Source organism: Epinephelus lanceolatus, chromosome 21 (assembly GCF_041903045.1).
Source record: "Epinephelus lanceolatus isolate andai-2023 chromosome 21, ASM4190304v1, whole genome shotgun sequence".
Classification (NCBI taxonomy): domain Eukaryota; kingdom Metazoa; phylum Chordata; class Actinopteri; order Perciformes; family Serranidae; genus Epinephelus; species Epinephelus lanceolatus.
This window is the reverse complement of record NC_135754.1, coordinates 33,743,341-33,763,726: the sequence shown is the minus strand read 5'-3', so window position 1 is coordinate 33,763,726 and position 20,386 is coordinate 33,743,341. Positions and strand designations below refer to the sequence as shown.

The following is a 20,386-nucleotide window of genomic DNA, read 5'->3' as shown; positions in this document are numbered from 1 at the left end:
GAGGACTATTGAAGTGTGGCCCTATGGCTTTGTCTCCGAGGATTGTTTTCATAGTCCTGCAGAGTGCATGCAGGGGAAAAGAAACTATGAAAATGTAAACGAATGTAAACTACACTGAACACACTGAGTAAGCTGTCTGTGTGCTGGGTGCAGAGGTGAAGTTAATATCGACATAAAAATGACGTAATGCAGGGACAGAAAAGGTGCTTCTTAATAAAGTAAACCTGGTGAAATTGGTGGACATGCTGCCATAACCTCGCCTGTCAAAAAGGAAAGTCAAACAGTCATACTACTTGAAGCATCTTCCAGTTTTCAATTCTGATATATGTCTTAAATTTTGCGAGTCATGTAATACATGCCTGTAGTGATGGTCTTATGCAGTTTATTTTGTTCTCCTTTACTTCATTGACCAATGTAAGAGCTCAACAGAAACAGAAGGCAAAATATTCCAGTGACCTCTGCTCTGAAAGCACCAGAGAGTTAGTAAATACACACAAAAAAATCAAAATTAATAAACAGTTAGACACAAATAATGCACTTAATACCTTGGTGCCCTCTTGACTGGAGCTAAACACTGGTTAAACTCGCCCCGTTCGACCTTATTACATGTTTATCTTCTGTTGTTTATCTCCATGTTAACATTACCGCACTGTTTACCTTTCTGTCTATTTCCATCTGTTACCTGTTTGTCTGCTGTCCCTTTCAAAATAAAAGCATTTCATGTTCATGGGGAATAAATAAATTAAAGCCACATAAATATATTACAAATGCAAATTTAACATGTGAACTACTACTATTGTGTTGACCTGCTGCATGCATTGTACCCCACAAAACTATGTACATTTAAATGACAAAGACAAACCCATTTTTTATGGTATTTATGGCTGATATCAATTTATTTATAGCCATTAAAATGCACTCATTAGTTACCTCTTCACTGAGGCTGCTGTCAACTAAATAAACTCCTGGTCACTGAGGTTTTACCAACTCTTCAACTGCTTGATTTGGTCCCAGAAAGTCTGCATGTCATCTTTAGTTTGACTAAATTTGCCACACTCCACCTGGTAGCCTGTTTTGTGTTTACCAGTGTTTTTTTTTCCTGAGGCCTGTGTATATTTTTTAATTCTTTGCAAAGGGTGTGCAGTGTATTTACACTCTGCTACAAATGCCAGCAGCGTGATGAGGCGGTGAGCGTCTACTCTGCACTGAGCACTGCTTGTTTGCATTTTTCTTCTGGTCGCTCAGAGCTGAAAATGTTCAACTTTGGCAGCACAAATAACACAAAGTCCAATTGTCACATTTTAACATTACATGTGCTGAACAACGCAGTGGTTAGCATTGTGGCCTCACAGCAAGAGGGTTCCTGGTTTGAGCCCAGGTTGGGGGGGGGGTTCATGTTCTCCCTGTGTCAGCGTGGGTTTCCTCCAGGTGCTCCAGCTTCCTCCCACAGTCCAAAGACATGCAGGTTAATGGGTGATTCTAAATTGTCCGTAGGTGTGAATGTGAGTGTGAATGGTGTCTGTCTCTATGTGTCAGCCCTGTGATAGTCTGGTGACCTGTCCAGGGTGAACCCTTCCTCTCACCCAGTGTCAGCTGGGATAGGCTCCAGCCCCCCCGTGACCCCTAACAGGATAAGCGGTGACGGAAAATAAATGAATGAATGAAATAAACGTGCTAAACAACATCAACAATGGAGGAGAAGTTAATACTGCTGGCTACATAGTAAGGATAGACCGATACATCGGCCGGCCGATATATCGGGCCAATATTTGAGTTTTTTTACTTGTATCGGCATCGGCCGATACGCGCGTGGGTTCGCGGATTTATTTTTCCCTGGCATGATTTACAGACAGGCATCCACGGGCAGCTCTGTGTTGCCAGAAGACCCTGCAGCGCACATGCAGCGAATCCTACTGTGTACAGTAGTTGTTGTTTTTTTTATGCTTCAGCTTAAATATTTGTTTATTTTATAAAGACATTACTGGAAGATTTAAGAGCACTGAACTCTTTTTTTTATTTGAATGTATAGTAATAATAATAATATTCTACCTGTTCTACCTCAACTTTCTATCTTGTTTTAGTATTTTTTACTGTTCAATAAATGTTTCTTATTTTAAACTTGAGACCTGTAATATTTGTTATCATTGTGTCATTTTTTTGATGTAAATTGAGGGAGCAAAAGCAGTATCGGCCCCAAATATCGGCTCAAGAAAATCGGCAGTCCATAATCGGTCATCGGCTAAGGGTGATGGAAAAAAATCGGTATCGGCATCGGCCCTAAAAAATCCATATCGGTCTATCCCTACTACATAGACCGGCAGGTCCAGGGGTCACGTTAACCGGATATTCTCGGTCATTGACTGTTTTTTTACTACAATGACCGGAAAATCTGAAGCCTGTCTGTCATTTTGACCGGTTGCAATTACCACCCCTGCCCACTTGGCGGCGGAGTGCACAGTCAGTGGTTTAAGTGGCTGCCGTTTTCACACTGCAGAGAAAAAGTCATTCATCTGCTTCATGTAGCGTTGTTGACATAACGGCCTGGACACACCAGATGCGGTAGTGCCACAGAAGTCCTGCGAGTATACTCGCAGGCGCTTGACTGTCCACACAGGCAGCGCATTTCTCCTGCGCTCTCCGCGCCGGTTAAACATCGACTCCACTCGTCTGTTCCCGTCAGTACTCGTTTTTTCACTTCAACAGGTCATTTTAAACATGGGTAAGGCCATATTTTAATCGTTTTTGGTAACGTAATAAGTTAATGACAATTTGTCATTGCATGTCCATGTATTGAGCGTGTTGGATAAACACTAAATGAATAGGGCATATTGTTCTGACCATTTAATTCATGTAGTTATGTCTGTAGGCTCGGTGACACAAAATTAAAATTGTAATGAAGTGATTAGGTATTTGAAAAATGTGTTTGGTTATGCAGTTGTGTTATTTTAAATTATAAACACGGTATTTTCTCCTCACATTCCTCAGTGTGTGCTGTTGTTATTTTATTTTGAAAATTGGCCGGATTCTCTCATCTTTTCTATGTCCAACTTCCTGTTTGGTATGATCCGCTCTATCCAGCTTGACAGAAGCGCTTACGGCTCGCATGAAAAATAGACCAGACGCCGAACTGAAGTGCTGCGGTGTGTGGATGTGTCTGTTCATCTTTTCGTTCATGTCCTTATTAATGCACACTTTATAACTTGCTTGTTGGATTTATTAAAAACGAATGAATGAAAACTAAATGTCTTTGAATATCTTTATTATCATTTAAAAACGAAAATTAAAATGATCGGTAAAAATAGATTATGACCGGATTTTTATGACCCCGTCGGTCAAAGTGACCGGCGATGAAAAAGTCTAGCGCAAAATCTGGGCAGGTCCGTCCTCTCTGCCGTGCTTCAGCTTTCCCTTCATCTGGAGCGAGTACTCTACCTTGTGCTGATACTTTTACTTCAGGGATATTCCGCATCATAGCAACTGGCCTCCAAAGCGTTCTCAAGCACCCCCAGATGGGCATTTTCAGAAGCGTAGCTGCAGGAAAAGAGCGCTTTGGTGGACACAAAACTGTACTAATCTTACACCAGCGATTGTCCGACCAATGAGAATTTGGTTGGACAAGAACATATTGACCAACTAGTCGACAGGGAAAGAAGTATGCACACAGTGGCTGAAATTCAGAATACAAGAGCTGGTACGTTGCACATAATGTGTGCATATATGTCACGTAACTGGAATAAAATCGGACAACAGAATTTTATAAAATAATATGATTATTTAATTAATTATATGGCACAATTTTCACATGATCTCATCTACATCTAAAAGATCAATAAAGTTTGCTGTTTTAAAACAGACAGTAGTAACAGTGGAGCCACCTACCGTAATATGTAAAGATATAATATAAAGACGTATTGGGTAAAATATAAAAAATGTCAATGTGTATGGGGAATTAATCATGATCATTTCTATTGTTGCTGTTGTGTCCTGCAAGGCAAAGAAGTTTAAGACTGCACTGAGATAGTTGCGCTTGTCTGGCTTGTTGCAGTGATGGAGGGAGGCAACAACAGCATCATCCATGTCTGAGTGTGTTTGTGTCACATCCTGCACATCGTCATGTTTTACCTTTTTGTTGTGTTGACAGGTGGGATGTGTGGCTCTCCCCTAATTCCATGACACTATTCTCAGATAGACACGGCATCATTGGAGGGCGGGGAAGTGGGACACAGTTTTGTCTTCAAAGCCTTTTTGTTAGATAATAGAAGATTTAGTGGAGCCTTTGTCGTCAGGACATTAAAAAGATGATGTAATGGTCATAAGATACTCTATCACACAGTTTTGTCTGTGTTACATCATGTTTATTTTTAGACTAGGAAACATCTTTGTTGTGAAATGCACAATTCAGGATTTGTAAAACCTCACTGTGAGCACAGCAAGACGCCTTGTATGAAAGTCTTACGTAATCTGTCTCCCCACTCCAGCCTCAGTGCAGGCCAGCTGTGTCGGTAGTAGGGAAACTACCTCGTCTGATTTGGGAGGAGATTGATGTGGGCCTGAGGGAGGGTGGATGTGTTATGTGTTGATGGGCTGCGTCTCCTACAGACAGTCTGGGAGCTGCTGTTTAGCACTAAGCAGGCTTTACAAAGCAGCGGAAAATCCCCTAATGCAGAGCCCAGATGTCTGATGGCTGCAGACCGTGAAGGAGGCCTCTGTCACACTGTACATAACAGAGTGGGGAAGGGGAGAGGAAGGTGGAGCAGAGCAACACTTTTGACTCATTCCGGTGGGTCCAAGAAATAAAAACTACACTGATGTGTCTGAGACAAAAGCCCAGTGTCATGTTAAACCTCAACTTTGTTCCTGCAGCAGAGTAGGTCTTTATTAGCCACCAAGGAGCAATAGCTGTCAGAGAGAGCTGATGAATGGATGTCACATAATACGCAATGACAAGTTAAGTTTACCCGTTAATCAACAAGACCTCATTTTAATTGCCTCTGTGTGTGTGCGTGTGTCACAGCTGCTTCTGCTGACCGTCTTCTGCGAGTCAGCAGCCTAAACAATACATTTCGGGAAACCATTTCAGTCATCTGAGGGTCTTCAACTGATGATTTGAATCTTCGACTTTCAAGGGCCATCCCTAGATCTAACTCTTCAACAAAAAGGTCTGTCTCTACAGGATCCTTTCCTTGTTGTCGTCAGACGCTGAGAATAACAATCCGAGCCTGTCGGTGGCAAAAACAAGCACTTTTAATGGACTGAAATTGGCATTGCACATAGGCCTCGAGTAGTTACATTGCAGCCTGTATCGTGCCTGCCAGCTGCAGCCCTCTCACTTAGTGCTGGACAAATATGAAAAATTGTTGTGCGCATTAGTCACACATTAGGTACAGGTTAACAAATACAGAATTTACCTCGTTGTGCACCATTAAGCTCATGCAGTATCTTTCCCTCATGTCTCTCCCTCTGTGCCCCCTCACACTTTGAAAACCTCTGATTTACAGGATAGGAGAGCAGATTGTTTCTTCTCATTGTCTTTACAAGATGTCCCTCAGCCTGCAGCGGTGGGGATAAGCCTCAAAGCATACTGCTGTTGGTCTAAACAAGAGCAGTGATGGTAATGAACTCAGAGATGGAATTGGAACAGACACAGATTATCTCTGTACCCTTCATAATTCCTACACTGACCCTGAAGATCAAACACATAACGAAGACGACGTGCGCCGGCTCAATATGGGCCACAGATTGCACCATACAGATCCAGAAGTAAATCAGATTCCTTCATTACGACAACTTTTATGGATTAGGACACACACAAAGTATTTAAGTCTGGATAAACTTTCTCTTCAGCCTTTAAAGTCTGCTTTGAATTTGATTTTACCAGCGGAGGCTAAAAGGCCGATAAAGTTTTTACGATGGGTCGCCGATGCGGTGCTTTTTATTTTGGAGTTGCTCAGCATGTGTGCCTTTTGTAACTTGGATTTCTGCTGTCTTGCTGAAAGATTGTGATTGTGAATTTGTGACAAATCTGAGTGTTAATTAGAGGCTGACAATTATATAAAATGTCATAATTACCCCAGTGTGTCCAGCCTTGGGGTAGAGAGGCTGAGGGTGGCATTCTCGCATCATTACGTTCGTCACATTTACCTCTTAATGTCTTTTTTGTGAGGGGAGAGGGGAGGGATTGTTGGTGAGAAAATGTCATAAATCGCTCGCGCTCCTCCCAAAGTTAACCATAAAAAAGACCCACCCAAACAAGATTGGAGACAGTGGTTGTGCTCAGCTTTGCTCTGTAATTCACATCTGAGGGGAGAGAGTGCGTGTGTGTGTATACATGCTGTAGGTTTGTGTATCAGTGTGTGTGTGTGTGGCATTAGTGTTCCTCTGGTATTTTTGGTTCAGACAAAGTTCTTTGGTAAAGTGAAAAACACTGGTCACATTTCTCTTCTGTTTTTGTGTGAGACAAATCCTTGAAGATTTTAACCTCTTTGCAGAGTTGTGTGTGTCTGTGAGGGTCTGACTGAGCGAGCAAAGGTGGAGGAATAACATACATAACATACACTGGATCTCATACATCCATTTTATCCAAGCCTTTTGAACTGGAGGCCAATGTGTACAGACAGTGTCCCAGTGGTCTTCTGGGCCCATAAACAGGCTTTTAAACGGCAGGCTGCCCGTTCCATGTTTCGCAAGTCCAGGTACTCCTTCAGCCAAGAGTCCTGAGTGACGCAGCCTGTTTTACACTCCTTCCAGTTAAGAAGAATTAGTCTACCAAACATCCATAGGAGGTCAACAGTGATTCCAACATTGCTGTCCAATTTTAGGCCCAGCAAGCATACTTTGGGGCACACAGTAGTCCTCTGCAGCCCTGGGCAAAACCATGATAGCAACATCAAACTCTCAGCTAAAATCACAAATCATCACCACATGATGGTGGTCCCAAGGAGAAATAGACTCACAAGTCAGTCTTTAGATGCTTTGCTTAACTAAAGACTGATGTCTTTCTCCCTGATTTTGTGTTTAGATGGGCGGATACAATTTCAGAGTTTAAAAAAACTCCCTACGTTGCAGAACCAATAGTAAATCCGCAGGGCGGTCCTTCGGTGGCTCACTGAACTCTTGTGCTCGTAAACATAGTCCGACTGCGTTAAAAGTTTCAAACAAAGCTGTAAGTCCTTCATTTCCACAATCTTGTGGACTGAGCACACGTTTGATAAAACAGAGTTAAGCGCACATTTCCGGGAGGGCGTGTGTTAAACACACTTTAGCAAGGAGTGTCCCCAGACTATCAGAAGGCGGAGATCTCTGATTGTCTGGTGGCGAGACTAAAGGAGAAAGAGCAGTATGAATAAAGACACTGAACTGGTGGAAGAACTCAAACGAGTTGCTCAGTCAATGAAACGAACCAAGTTAAAAGCTTCCAGCTCTGCTACCATGCACAACAGAGATGCAGAAAATCGTGAATTGCTAGAGAACTCAGAGGAAGAGGAGGAAGGAGCAGACAGAATTGAGGTCTCTAGACCTAACTCACCAGTCCTAACTGGCAACCCGCTGATATGTGAAAGCAGCAGAGGTGTTACCTCATCATCTATCAGCGCATCTATTACCGCAACCGGTAAGTGGATGGGCACCAGCAGACTGAACGAGTCAAGATCGGAAGCAGGCGCCTCTGACATCATCTCATATGCACAGGCAAGGTGTACACCAGTAGCCTACTCAAGGTCTCGTCCAAAAGGAGAATGACCAACAGTACCATCTTACAACGAGCCTATGGGGATCTGATGGAGACCCGAGCAGAAGCCGCTGTTGTGGTAACAGATGCCAACCTAGAAGTGAGAGAAACCCTGCGCAGCAGATGGGAGAAAGTTGGGAGTCATTACCGAAAAGCAATCATCAAAGCCAGACAAGCGAGGGCACCCGTATCTATAGTTAGATAGTCTCAAAATCATGTCAATCTGCTAAAGAACTGCAGCCAAACTGTCAGATGAGGCAGCGCTGATCAAATATGAACCAAGATTGTCACTGCATTGCCTGTTCCTTCAGAGACATATTTTAGTGTACTGTTTAGAGGTTTTTCCGGGCATGTCCAACTGATAGGAGGCCCTGGGCAGACCCAGAACACACTGGAGGGGTTGTACACCTCATCTGGCCTGCGAACGCTTCGGGATCTGCCAGGAAGAGGTGGAAAGTGTTGCTGTGGAGAGGGATGTCTGTAGCATCTCGCTCAGCCTGCTGACTCGGTGACTGAGCCCTGGATAAAGGGATGAAAATGGATAGACAGGTGGATGTTTAGCTGTAAAATGAGAATGTTTGACTGTGTTCAACATGGCGGTGAGGTCAGGATTGACAGATACTCTCGCTGAAAAGGTGACTGGCTAAACTCTCCTGTCAGGGGCTAGATCTTCTAAAGCCTGAATAGAGCCAAGAGGAAGTACAGAAGTCTAGTGTTCTCTCAGACCACTTGAATTACAGCATGCTCAAGGTTGTTGGATTTTGGCCCAGTGACTCCCAAATTAAACTGCCTACCTGAGCTTTTAGCTTGGAACAGCCTACCTGCTTTTGTTGAGCGTATTTGATGTTAGTTGTTTTGCAGAATCCAACAAAGCTGCACAATGAAAGCAGCATGAAACTGTGACACACTGGCACATCCCTCAGTGGGCATCAGAGTGTACATGAATCTTTAGAAATCTCACAATCACACAGAACAAAATTGCTGCTTTCACGTATGCTCTTTCGTCCTCCCTTTTTCTCCTCATGCCTACTTTAGCCCCTCTGTCTGTCTGCCTGTCTGTCTCTCATTTCCTGGCAGCTCTTGGGAGGGGTCCTCTTGGAAATAGATCACACAGCTGCGGGTCAGACCGGTTCAGACACACTTCCCCTCACAGCTGGACAGTCAGAGAGATGAAGGGGGAGATGGAGGATGATGTAGAGGGAGTTTCGCTGTTACACCTGCAGCTTTATGGACCCTCTTTTTCAGTTTTATGCACTTTCAAACTTTAACTCATATCTCACTGTTTTATCTAACCCACCGCTTCAGATGGCTCAATTCAGTTTGAAAAAACAAACAGGAAGATGACTGTTACCAGTTTAAATCTGAGTCAGCTTCCATGCAACTATAAATAGCATTTCTAGGCATTTCTATCACGGCCCATAAGGTTCTCTAATCTCTGTCCTGTGTGTCCATTTAAATCCTCCTAAATGAGAGTGGAACAGATGGATCAGCTGACCCTGTGTCTCCGCTGACATGCTCACACTGATTGATTCTTCTCTTCTCTTCGCAAACATGACTCATAGATGCTATTTATAAAGGGAGAGGTGGGGGAAAACCACCAGGGCACCTCTGGGCCTTTCACTGATTTGCTCTGAAGCTCCACAAAGAATCGATGCGATGTTGGTCGGACGGTTTGATTTGTGGTTTGTTTGTCCAGTGTGTAATGTTTTGTTATTGGGTGGATAAATAAAAACCACAACACCAGACTGACACTCCCGGTGATAATGCTTAAACAAATATCCCCTTGACTCATGCTTCAATGAGGTAATTATTTTTCTTGAACACCATGTCATTTTTTAACAGAATCTAGACATTTCGCAAATGTTCAATTACGTTATATATCTCTGTGGTAGAGTCATCGTCGTTCCTGTGGTAGAAAAAAGTCTCTGTAATGGGTTCAACCTGCTGTAACAGCTGTATTTATTTGCGTGACTGCACAAATAATCAGGGCTGCTTAACCCTATGAAGTCTGGACAAATGAGCTTGATTTCTTTCAGAAACATTGGAAAGAAGGCAATGAGCAACGACAGAAGAAATGACCCAAAGAAATTGAAGGAAATTAGTAAAAAGAGAAAGTTAAAAAACAAACAAAGAAATGACCTGGAAAGTGCTTAAAAATTTATATTCTAATAATAATTCTGACATTATTTTAAAATGTAATAACTAAATAATATAGTTTTCCCTTGCTTTTTTCTTTTTTCTCTGTTTTTTTCAAGATAATTTTCTAAATCTAGTTTTTTTTTTTGCAATTTGTGTAACATTTCTTAAAAAAAAAAAAAAAAAAAGGAAAGAAAGTTAATAACAAGCAAACAAACAAGAAAATGACCTGGACCATAATGTTAAATATACAATAATGATAGTTAGATATATTTCTTCCCTAGTTTTTCCAAAACTTTTTCAAAATATTTTTTTATATCTAGATTTTTTTTTTTTTTGCAATTTGTGGAATATTTCTTTCTCATTACCTTTTTTTCCCCCCATGTTTTTGTCAGAAATAGCAACAATTTGCTCATGGCTCAAAGGGTTAAATACTTGTGAAAGGCATCTGAAAGCAGCACAAGAAAAGTGATGTTGCTCCAGGTTTTAAATGTTATAAATTAACAGACAGGTTAGAGTTGGACATAAATTGAGTTGGATATTTATAAGGACATTTTAGTTGAGTTAATTCTGATTGTCATCACAGCAAAAATACAAATTCATCTTTGTATACATTTTTGGAAATATGATGAAGACATCATTTAGAGTTAGTACTTGATGATTATGTATTTAATATTAATATTAAGAATTATGGTATTTAATTTCAGCCTGTTGCCTCTGACTTGCATCTACAGACAGAAATCGTCAGGCTTACATTTCATCACATTGATGCAAAAATGCTGCCATAAATCACTGCTGCTGGTTAACTTATAGCGCTGCCCACCAGTGTTGTGCAAGTTACTGAAAATGAGTTACAGTTACTAGTACTTCTCTCAAAATTAATGGAATTATTTAACCAATTACTCTGTATAAAAATAATTTTGTATAGGGAAGGTAACTTTTGCTTGACTTGAAATACCTGCTTCAGTTCTCTTATTAACGCACATATAGCTGTATTTTTTTTAGTGCTGCTGTGGCACTGTGTGGGTAGGGGTGTGCCATATCATCTCGCTGACGGTGATACCAGTATAATCTTTAATATCGTATGAAAAATTGATATTCTGATACTTGCAATATTTCGACTTGTTTTCATATTGACGTCATTCTGTTACCCACGGCAACAACAAGCATGGCTGAAAGCAAAATTATTACTGACTCCATGGTGGTTCCAAAAAGAGGAGCAGCTTCAGTAGTGTGGAATAAACTGTGGCGTCCTGAATGTTTTTATGAACAGCCCCGGACTTCTCAGACTCTTTTAGTGACTTACTGCTCAGAGGGAACTCATTCAACTCATTCAAAGTGTAGTAGTGGAATTATTCCCAACACTGCTGTCCACAGTGGTTTAATACATGCAGATATTCTTAAGCAATATCGACCTCTGTATTAACAGTAAAAGCAAAGTGTGTACACCTCCTTTTATCACTCAGTATGAGTAACATATTTGAATATATTGAATGTGAACAGCACAACAAAGTGTTTATGAGCCATCTTTAGTTCAGGTTGGTGCCCACATCAGTTTCCCTATATCCCCTCTTTGGGACCAGCTCAGTGTCCAGTTTGGGAAACACCTGTACAGACAGCAGACCCTGTCACCTTCTGTCTATGCACACCCAGCTGGGGCTTCAGAAACACCCCTCCCATCATGTAAACCATTGTTGACCAGAAGCTATTGTACATGTGGGTTAAGTGGGAAGCTCGCTGTGTTGGCCCATGTAGGGGGAGAGGTCTCAGACAAAGACCTCCGATTGACATCTGAACAATGGAGCGGGCACACAGCAGCCTCCTGACTGAGGGGAGGGGGGCACAATGGGCCTTTTTCTGTAGCTGCAGCATGTTGGCTGCTTGGAGAAATTACGGTGGACCTGCTTATTCTATGCAGTGTGAAGCGTGCATGCTACAAAGTTCAGTCTTTTGCATTCATTATGAGCTCTTCTTCCAGGCAGGTGTGGTTTCAATGTGTTCTTTAAACAGATGCATAACTCTTCAAGTGATTAGCGGTGATTTGTAGTGTGAATTATCTTCCAAACTTCAGTGAATATTGTTTCTCTTCTTGATGTTAGAAATTAGCTTTATTTTAAACCGAAGCATTTTATTCTGCATCTTTATCCCACCATGCTCTGGCAGTCCGTCCCTGTCCAGGACACATGAGCATCCCATGTCATTGTCAAGCCAGTCGTGGCAGTTTGTACATGGCCTGACATACAGTATGAATGCTCACATACAAATCTGAACACACACAGATGAGCTAATCTGAGCACATACAGTGCTGCACAGTGTTGGGGACATACAGTGGTGGTAAAGCAGTGTTGTTTCTATCTACTGTTTGAATATACATTAATTCTGCATATAACCTGGAGGTTTAGGAAACACTGATAAACAACATCAGTGTCACGGACATTCGTCTGCAGCCTCACCCTAAATGTTTTGTTTGGTGCTGAAGGCCTTTTAGGTTGACAAATACTGCGCTAACTGCACAACACTCTAGATTTATCGTCCTAACAACAAGTCAGCATTTTAATTTAAAGAAATAATATCTCAGTATCTGGCACGACTTTAAGCAAATAACAGTGCTTGATTGATTTCGTCTGGCAGCTGCTTTAAAGCCACAATCACAAATGCGTATTGATCCACAGGGCTGTTAGGATTGTTTTGGAATAATATGGTTTTGGCCTTGTTTGCGAGGCAGCGGCAGAGGTTTGGCAGCTGTGAAGAAAGAGGCCATTCTTCTGTGGAGAGAAACTGGGATCCTCGGCCGCTTTGGAGAGGAAGGAAGTCAGGCATGTGGCCTGGGGCAGGGAGAGAGGGAGAGATTGTGTGACGGAGTGAGATAGAGCTACAGCATATCTCCAATCTCTAAAAGTATATAGACACCAGGATATTACAGCAATGTCATAGTGATAGTAGGGTTGTCAAGGGGTTAAAAAAATGTATCTAATTAATCACATACTCTGTGGCATACATGAACTTATGCTGTGAAAGTATTTAAAAAATTTTCAATTCAAATGAATTTTGGCAGATGTGTCGTATTGCTACTGGATTTTGGACACACAGTTGTCCCCCCTGTCCTCTACCATTGAAACTGGTCTGCTGTCCATTGCAGTCCATTTTGCAAGGAAGTTAGGTCGTCGGTCACAGGTAGACTGACTCAGCTTGCGTCTGAACTCCTGGCTGAGCGTGGCTTGACAAGACAGGCTGCTAGCGTTAGCATCAGAGGCTGTGCTAGCGTAGACGTCCAGGTTCACTGCTAAAAGCTTTGCACTTAGCAGACATTTCAGGCTTGAAGTTCTCCGACTGTATGTAAATTCCTTACAGCAGAAACTGCAGAGAATTGTGCTCCTATCAAGAGTTCCATCTGGGAGTTTTTTAAATGTAAATGTTCCATTCGCAGGGCCGAGCAGCGTCGTCTCCTCTGCCCCCATCATGTGACAAAGCCACTGTGGCCTTCATTGTTGAACTGCATCAAAGGGCACCACTGAGCGCAATGAATCAGCGTTCATTTTTTAACACATTATTGTTTTCTGTGATTAATTAGTTTAAATTAACGCATCATTTTGACAACTCTAAATAAGGAACACTTTCGTCAAAAAAACGTTTTTCTATTTGCAGTATTATATTTGACACTATGGCTCTATTCTGGAGCCTCTCTGCCTTTCCTCGGGCCTACACCTTTTCCAAGCGCCTTTGGCAGAGAGATCACACCTCTCCACCCTGCAGTGTGCATAATGAGGAAAGCCTAAGGCAGAGTGATCAAACCTCCCTGCCCTTCCATGCGCCTACATGGAAAGCCTAACTGTACGTTCACACCAGAAGCTTCCAAAGAGGCAAAGTCTATCGTGGACGCCCAGGAAGCACGACTGTCAAAAATATTTGTGGTAGCTTTGGTCGCTCTAGTCGCTCATCACGAATCATTGAACGTTCGATCGTGCTTGTCAATTTAAAGGAGGCACAAAGCGGACTACTGGCTTGAAAGCCGTGTAGTTGCTGCTTGCTGTTGTCCAGTCAAAAAGATATTGGATGGAGTTGAGGCTCTGCGCAGACCTGTCAAGTTCTTTCACACCAAACTGGGGAGATCATTTCTTTATGTAGCTGGCTTTGTGGATGGGGACATTGTTATATTGAAACAGGAAGGGGACAAACTGTTGTCACAAAGCTGGAAGAACACGATTGTCATGTCCTTGTGTGCTGTAACATTAACAGAAACACATATGGAAAGTGAGGGAGTGGGAGAGAAACTTTTATTATATTGACTTCCTCATTGACAGGGACAGAACGTGTGAGAACAAACATCTGTCAGATTGTAACATGCAAATTGTCCCCTTGGACAGATGGGACACATAGATTCAGTGTTGTATTATTTATGGCTTATGTCAGCAGTTTTAGTACCTAATAAACATATTTACAATGGCTGATGTTTATCTTGTGATAAAGTAAAAGTCTAAAATCACAAATTAACATTTTATACTGTTAATAAGGGTAATTATTTACTTTTATATACTTACTTTCCAAGTTTCCTGCATGATGGATGTCCCTGAATGAATAATAAGAAGGCATTTGGACTTACCTGAAGTAGGCTAAATGTAAAATAACATCATTCTAGGCTGTAGGTGAATATCTTTAATGTTGTTATTTCTATGTATAATGATATTTTAGTAAGCAGCAACAGTTTGATCATGTATGGCTAGTGTTGATCAGGTAGGCCTTTGTTTACCAATGTTCATTCAGTCAGAAAACTCAAGATTCTAATGTTTATTGCAGCTTCAGTATGTGTGTGTGTATATATATATATATATATATATATATATATATATATATATATATATATATATGTATGTGTATATGTATATATATGTGTGTGTGTGTGTGTGTGTGTGTTTATGTGTGTATGTATAAAAATCCCATCTGCGCCACTGTCTCAAGTGGATCAGACCTGTAGAATCATGGCATGATAACCTACTGTATGAATTACAACACCTCCAAATGTTTCCTTTTCTTTCAGTGTGAAGAAGTTAATTTGGAAAACATTCATGCTTTTACAAAACAAAAGTGAACTGCCTGAGATATCTTGAGAAAATGAAGTGCAATTTCAACAATATGTGTGCATACATTTCCACTCCTGTGTAGTGATGCTGGCATCAAAGTGGAAGCTCATGAAGAGTTCCACCTGAGTGGACCCACAAACACCTCCGACTTTACAGAGGGGGCACAGAATGATCACATCGGGACACACACATGAAAAAAGAAACAAGAAGTTTGCTGATCATCATTTGTCGTCCTCATTATTTGAAACTTTGGCCAGGTTTACTTTAACCATTGCACCACTCCGTATCTGCTGCACTACGTACATCACGTACATCCCATAGGCTGCTCTAATATGCACCTTGAGCACTTTGATTGTACATAGGTTTAGAATATCTTCTAGAGTGTCTTGTCTTTTGGTTAAACTGCTTATTTTTATTTTACTTGTATATATTGTTTCTATTGTATTATTATTATTATTCCAATTTAGCTTTTTTTTTTTTAACATTAGTACTAAGTGAGAGGGAAACAGCATTTCGATTCTCTGTATGTCCTGCACATATAGCAAATTGACAATAAAAACCTTTTGAACTTTTTAAATTTAATATAAACATCCGATAATGTACATTATATATTTGACAGAAAATAAGGAAGAGCATAATAGGTCTCATATCTGACTGTACCGAAACCAGGATGGTATCAGTTCTCAAAAGTTCGGTTGTACCTTTAATGACAAATGAATGAATGACTTTATTTCCTGCAAAACAAAAAATAAAAACAAAACATAAACAGCTCATAAAGGAGTAGGAAGAAGTGAACATTTATGTCAGTTTGACCAAGTCCTTGAATTTCAGTGCATGTGACTTTACAAACAGTGTGTTCGTGTGCTCCCTGTATCCAAGGTTATGTACATTGTACACTGTAGGCACTGTATCTCCAAATTTTTAGGCATAAAATAAGGCTTTGGTTCATCAAGTATGAAGTCCAAAATATTCTTTGAACTGAACCTGGGTGGAGTTGTTTGTTTTCATTCCATGTATAAATGCCTATAAACAAAGGAAGTGAAAGTGCAGAGCGCCAGTGTTGTTTTACTTCCTTGAACACAGTAATGCCTCAGAAATGCAGAATGAGTAATTCAGAGTATTTCTGGAGTCATAATTTCGTTAAATGGTCAAAGACAAATTTATATCTGATATCTGATTATATTTCTAAATCGCCCATTCTGTGTGTCCTCAGGTTTGAGAAGGGGAGGATCTACAGCTACATCGGAGAGGTGGTGGTGTCCGTCAATCCTTACCGTGCCATGAACATCTATGGCCGCGACACCATAGAGCAGTACAAGGGCCGCGAGCTGTACGAGAGGCCGCCCCACCTCTTCGCCATCGCCGACGCTGCTTACAAAGCCATGAAGAGGAGGAACAAAGACACTTGTATTGTCATCTCAGGTAACATGGGAAGCCCCCTGCATGGGCCACACAAAGAAACAGCACCACAGCATGTTTTAGTCTCTTCTTATACACTGTGCATCTCACATACAAGTTTGGGTTCATATGTTTTCTGTGCATTTTTTTTGTCTTATTTCCTTATAATATAAATATAAAGTCCAGCTGTAATAATCATTTTTGTCCTGTGATACTCAGATGTTTTGTCCCCTGAGAGATGTTCTAGAGGAGAAAGACAAATATTGATGTAGTCGCTGTTAAGTTAATAAAAGCAATTCACCTTATGTTTTCTAAAACAAATATTTCATGTAGTCACAAGCTGTGTGGCAGCGTGGAGACACCACACAGAGGCTGAAGCACCACTCAGTGGTCAGAGGAGGAACTGAGCCTCTCAACACCCTCAGAACATAGACATAAATATAAAACATAGACAGAAATAATGTACCTAAAAAAAATAATGTACCTAAAAAAAAAAAATTTTAAATACTGCGATGGACTGAAATATTTTTGTGCCGCACAGTGTAGATTTTAAAATGAAAATGAGAAACTTCAGGGTTCTTTGTCCACAGTCTACCAACTTTTAATATAGTAATGATAATTATAATACTGTTTTGTTTTTTGTTTTTTTTTAAAAAAAGCACTGTTTTAAAACAGAGTTACAGAGTGTTTTACATTTCAATAATTAAAACAGAGAAGACGTGGAAACAACAACTTTTAAAAGAACTGATTAAAACACTTTGGTATAACAAGCTCCCGCCACATTGACAACACGTGTTTTGGTCATGCACCAAGCTATTAAACGTTTAGAAATCTATCTTTGAGACATTCTTTAGAATATCTGTGAAAACAATAGACTTATCCCTATTGATTTCACTATATGCTACCCGGTCCCTGGTTGCGGCGAATTGCGATGCTGGCCAGCTAGGAATGAACTAGCAGCCAGTACAGTACAGTCCTCTCTGGTCTAGCTAACATTTAGCCGTGTTACTTACCGATCCATTAGAAAGAAAGCTAGCTGGACGTGGGTTTTGAAGCCTCTTTGGTCACGGAGTTCCCTCCATCTCTTGAACACCTGACTGAGGTTTACTCTTGTTTTTCCTCTTCTTTTATCACTCTCCTTTTTGCTCTTCTTTGCCTCCTCACACAGAGGAGCTCCTTTTCTTTTGCTAGGCCGTTTTTCACTTGTCTCCAAACTTTGTTCGTCTGCCATTGTGCTCGTGACTCAACTATCTCATGCCCAACTTCTCATAAGGACCAGCTCCAGTCCCTGATTGGCTGACCGACTAATTTTTTTTAAACAATTTCCTCTCGGGGATTAATAAAGTATTCTGAATCTGAATCTGAATCTGAATTCACAATACATGACGCGTTTCCTGCCGTAAAGCAGATTTTTTCTGTGAAATTTCGGCGCCGGTGGCAGAAGCTTATTGCACAACCACTAAGTAACCTATGTAAACGCTGATAGTCTGATTTTACTGTGGCCACTACCCTGTGCAGCCCACATTATTTTCATAATGATATATTTAGGAAGAGATGCAATCTGTTGCCTCTTTAATTTATTGCTATCTGCATTTTACTTTTCTCTATCTGGCATTTATGTATATGTGAAGCTGGGGGCAGGGGAGATTTGATTTAATTGTTCTGTGTTCAAGTTTACCGCTTTCTTACATTTGAAAATAAAAAACACTTTGGTATATAAAAACGCAGGAAATAAAAGACAAAAAATGAACTTAAAAACTCAAGTAAAATCAGGAAAGACAAGTTTTCCTCGGGCAGATTGTTCCAGAGCCTCGGGGCCCTGACAGCTTTGTCCCCTTTCAGTCGAGCCTCTGGAGCAGATGAAAGACCTCTGCCAGAGGACCTCAAAGTACGTCCTGGTGTGTACTAAGAGGTCAGAGATATAGCTGGGAGAGAGACCATGAAGAGCCTTAAAAGTAATCGGTAAAATTCATTCATTCTCCGTGACCGCTTATCCTATTCGGGGTCGCTGGAGCCTATCTCAGCTGACACTGGGCGAGAGGCAGGGTTCACCCTGGACAGGTCACCTGACTATCACAGGGCTGACACATAGAGACAGACAACCATTCACACTCACATTCACACCTATGGGCAATTTAGAGTCACCAGTTAACCTGCATGTCTTTGGACTGTGGGAGGAAGCTGGAGCACCTGGAGGAAACCCACGCTGACACAGGGAGAACATGCAAACTCCACACAGAAGTGCTCACCCTGTGTTTGTGCCAAGAACCCTCTTGCTGTGCGGCAACAATGCCAACCACTGAACCACCGTGCCGCTATTGTATAGTGTACTGGGAGCCAGTGTAAAGAGGCTCAAACTGGAGTGATTTGACCGTGACAGCTGAATTCTGTACAGTCTGATTCAGGCTAAAAGAGGCTGTTGTTCTTGTTGTTTAAATAATCTGAGCTTTGGTGGTTTGACAGCCTCAAAATTGTAGACACCAGAATATGAAGTGTTATATTTAAGGACTCATTGCACTGTGTGTGTTTTCTTGCAGGGGAAAGTGGAGCAGGAAAGACAGAAGCCAGCAAGTATATAATGCAATACATTGCTGCTATCACCAATCCCAATCAGAGGGCTGAGGTGGAGAGGTGAGCTGCTTTTATTTACTCTGTTATTAAATCTGAACACAGAAGCTGTGCGTGTGTTTGGTGTGGTGGTGACTAACCTGCAAATATTATCAGATAGGGAGGGAGGAGTTTTCTGTGGTTCTGAGTGTGCAGTTGTTTTGCATCGTCACTCCTGCTGCACAAACAACATGTTATTCATACGTTACACAGAGATGTGTTTTGTCTTTCCAAATGAGATGCCCAGATATACAGAATATTTTCCATCATAACGAAAATGTCTGTTTTAGTTGCTGACACAGCTACAGGAGCTTCGTAGTTCATTATTAATTTGTATTTTCTAGGTCACCTTTTTTATCTTATCGTAGCTATTGTAGTTAGCAGTAAGTCATTGTCATATTCCAGGGATTAATACTGCCGGTAGTCAAAGTGTCGTAGATCATAGTGAGATATTTACAGGTCAATGAGGCTTTCGACCATATCATATGATAACAAATGAACAGCCCCACCCACCACAGCAGAGGAGAGGCCAAACCACATTACAGAATGGTTTTTTAAGTGTGTTGAAATCAATTAGACAGATTTTAGGAAGAAAGCAACAAATAAACTTTGATTTAAAGTAAACAAAATGTAGGCCAGAGATAAAGATTTGTGCAGGAAAAGGTTTTAAGGTCAACTTTCAATACAAAGTGCTGCCCAAACATTTGAACATATAAATAATCTACTAAGTGCAAGTGTACACACATTAAATACACATTAAACACCAGGGAGGACAAAGTAGTGTAGAATATAATTTAATAAAATGTAGGTCATTATGATCTAATTTGGGTCACATACCAATTTTAATTCTCCATGTGATAAGAGTATGTGTAGCCTATGACATTTCATCAAGGTATACGAAATATTAAGGTATTTATGTAAGCGGTGAGTCCACTTCATTCCACAAGCTCTCTTGGCATTTTTAGTCTAATGAATAAACAAAATAAATTCACAAAATGTCAGGCAAGGAAATATTCTATACCTATTTTCCTTATTAAACTAAAAATTATTAGGGATGCACCGAATATTCGGTAACCGAATATATTCGGCCGAATATTGCAAAAAACCACACAATCGGTATTCGGTGGAATAAGTGAAAAGCAAGGCCGAATAATAGCGGCGTGTTTTGATAATGCAATCAAACAGCATGCGGTGACGGACGGAGTAAAATGTCGGCAGTGTGGCGATATTTTAGTCCGTCTGTCACCGCACTCGCATTTGCGACTAAAAATAGTTTTGTGCGGGCAAAATAAATCATTCAGCACGCTGTGTGAGTACAGATTTCAACCAGCAGCAGAAACGGAACAGTGAATCCCACCGGTTGTGGGTTGAACGGGGGTCACAGACACGGACAGGAATACGTATTCCTGTCAAATACGGTGGCGCATGATAACGGCTTACT

The 20,386-nt window shown here is 41.1% G+C and overlaps 1 protein-coding gene across 1 annotated transcript in view; it reads left to right on the top strand.

The window, feature by feature from the left end:
* Positions 1-20,386, top strand: part of myo1d (myosin 1D) — a 192,329-nt gene that overhangs the window by 23,969 nt on the left and 147,974 nt on the right. Inside the window, exons 2-3 of the mRNA XM_033611683.2 lie at positions 16,154-16,362; positions 18,876-18,969. Coding sequence (XP_033467574.1) covers positions 16,154-16,362; positions 18,876-18,969 — 303 coding nt within the window. The remainder of the gene's footprint in view (positions 1-16,153; positions 16,363-18,875; positions 18,970-20,386) is intronic.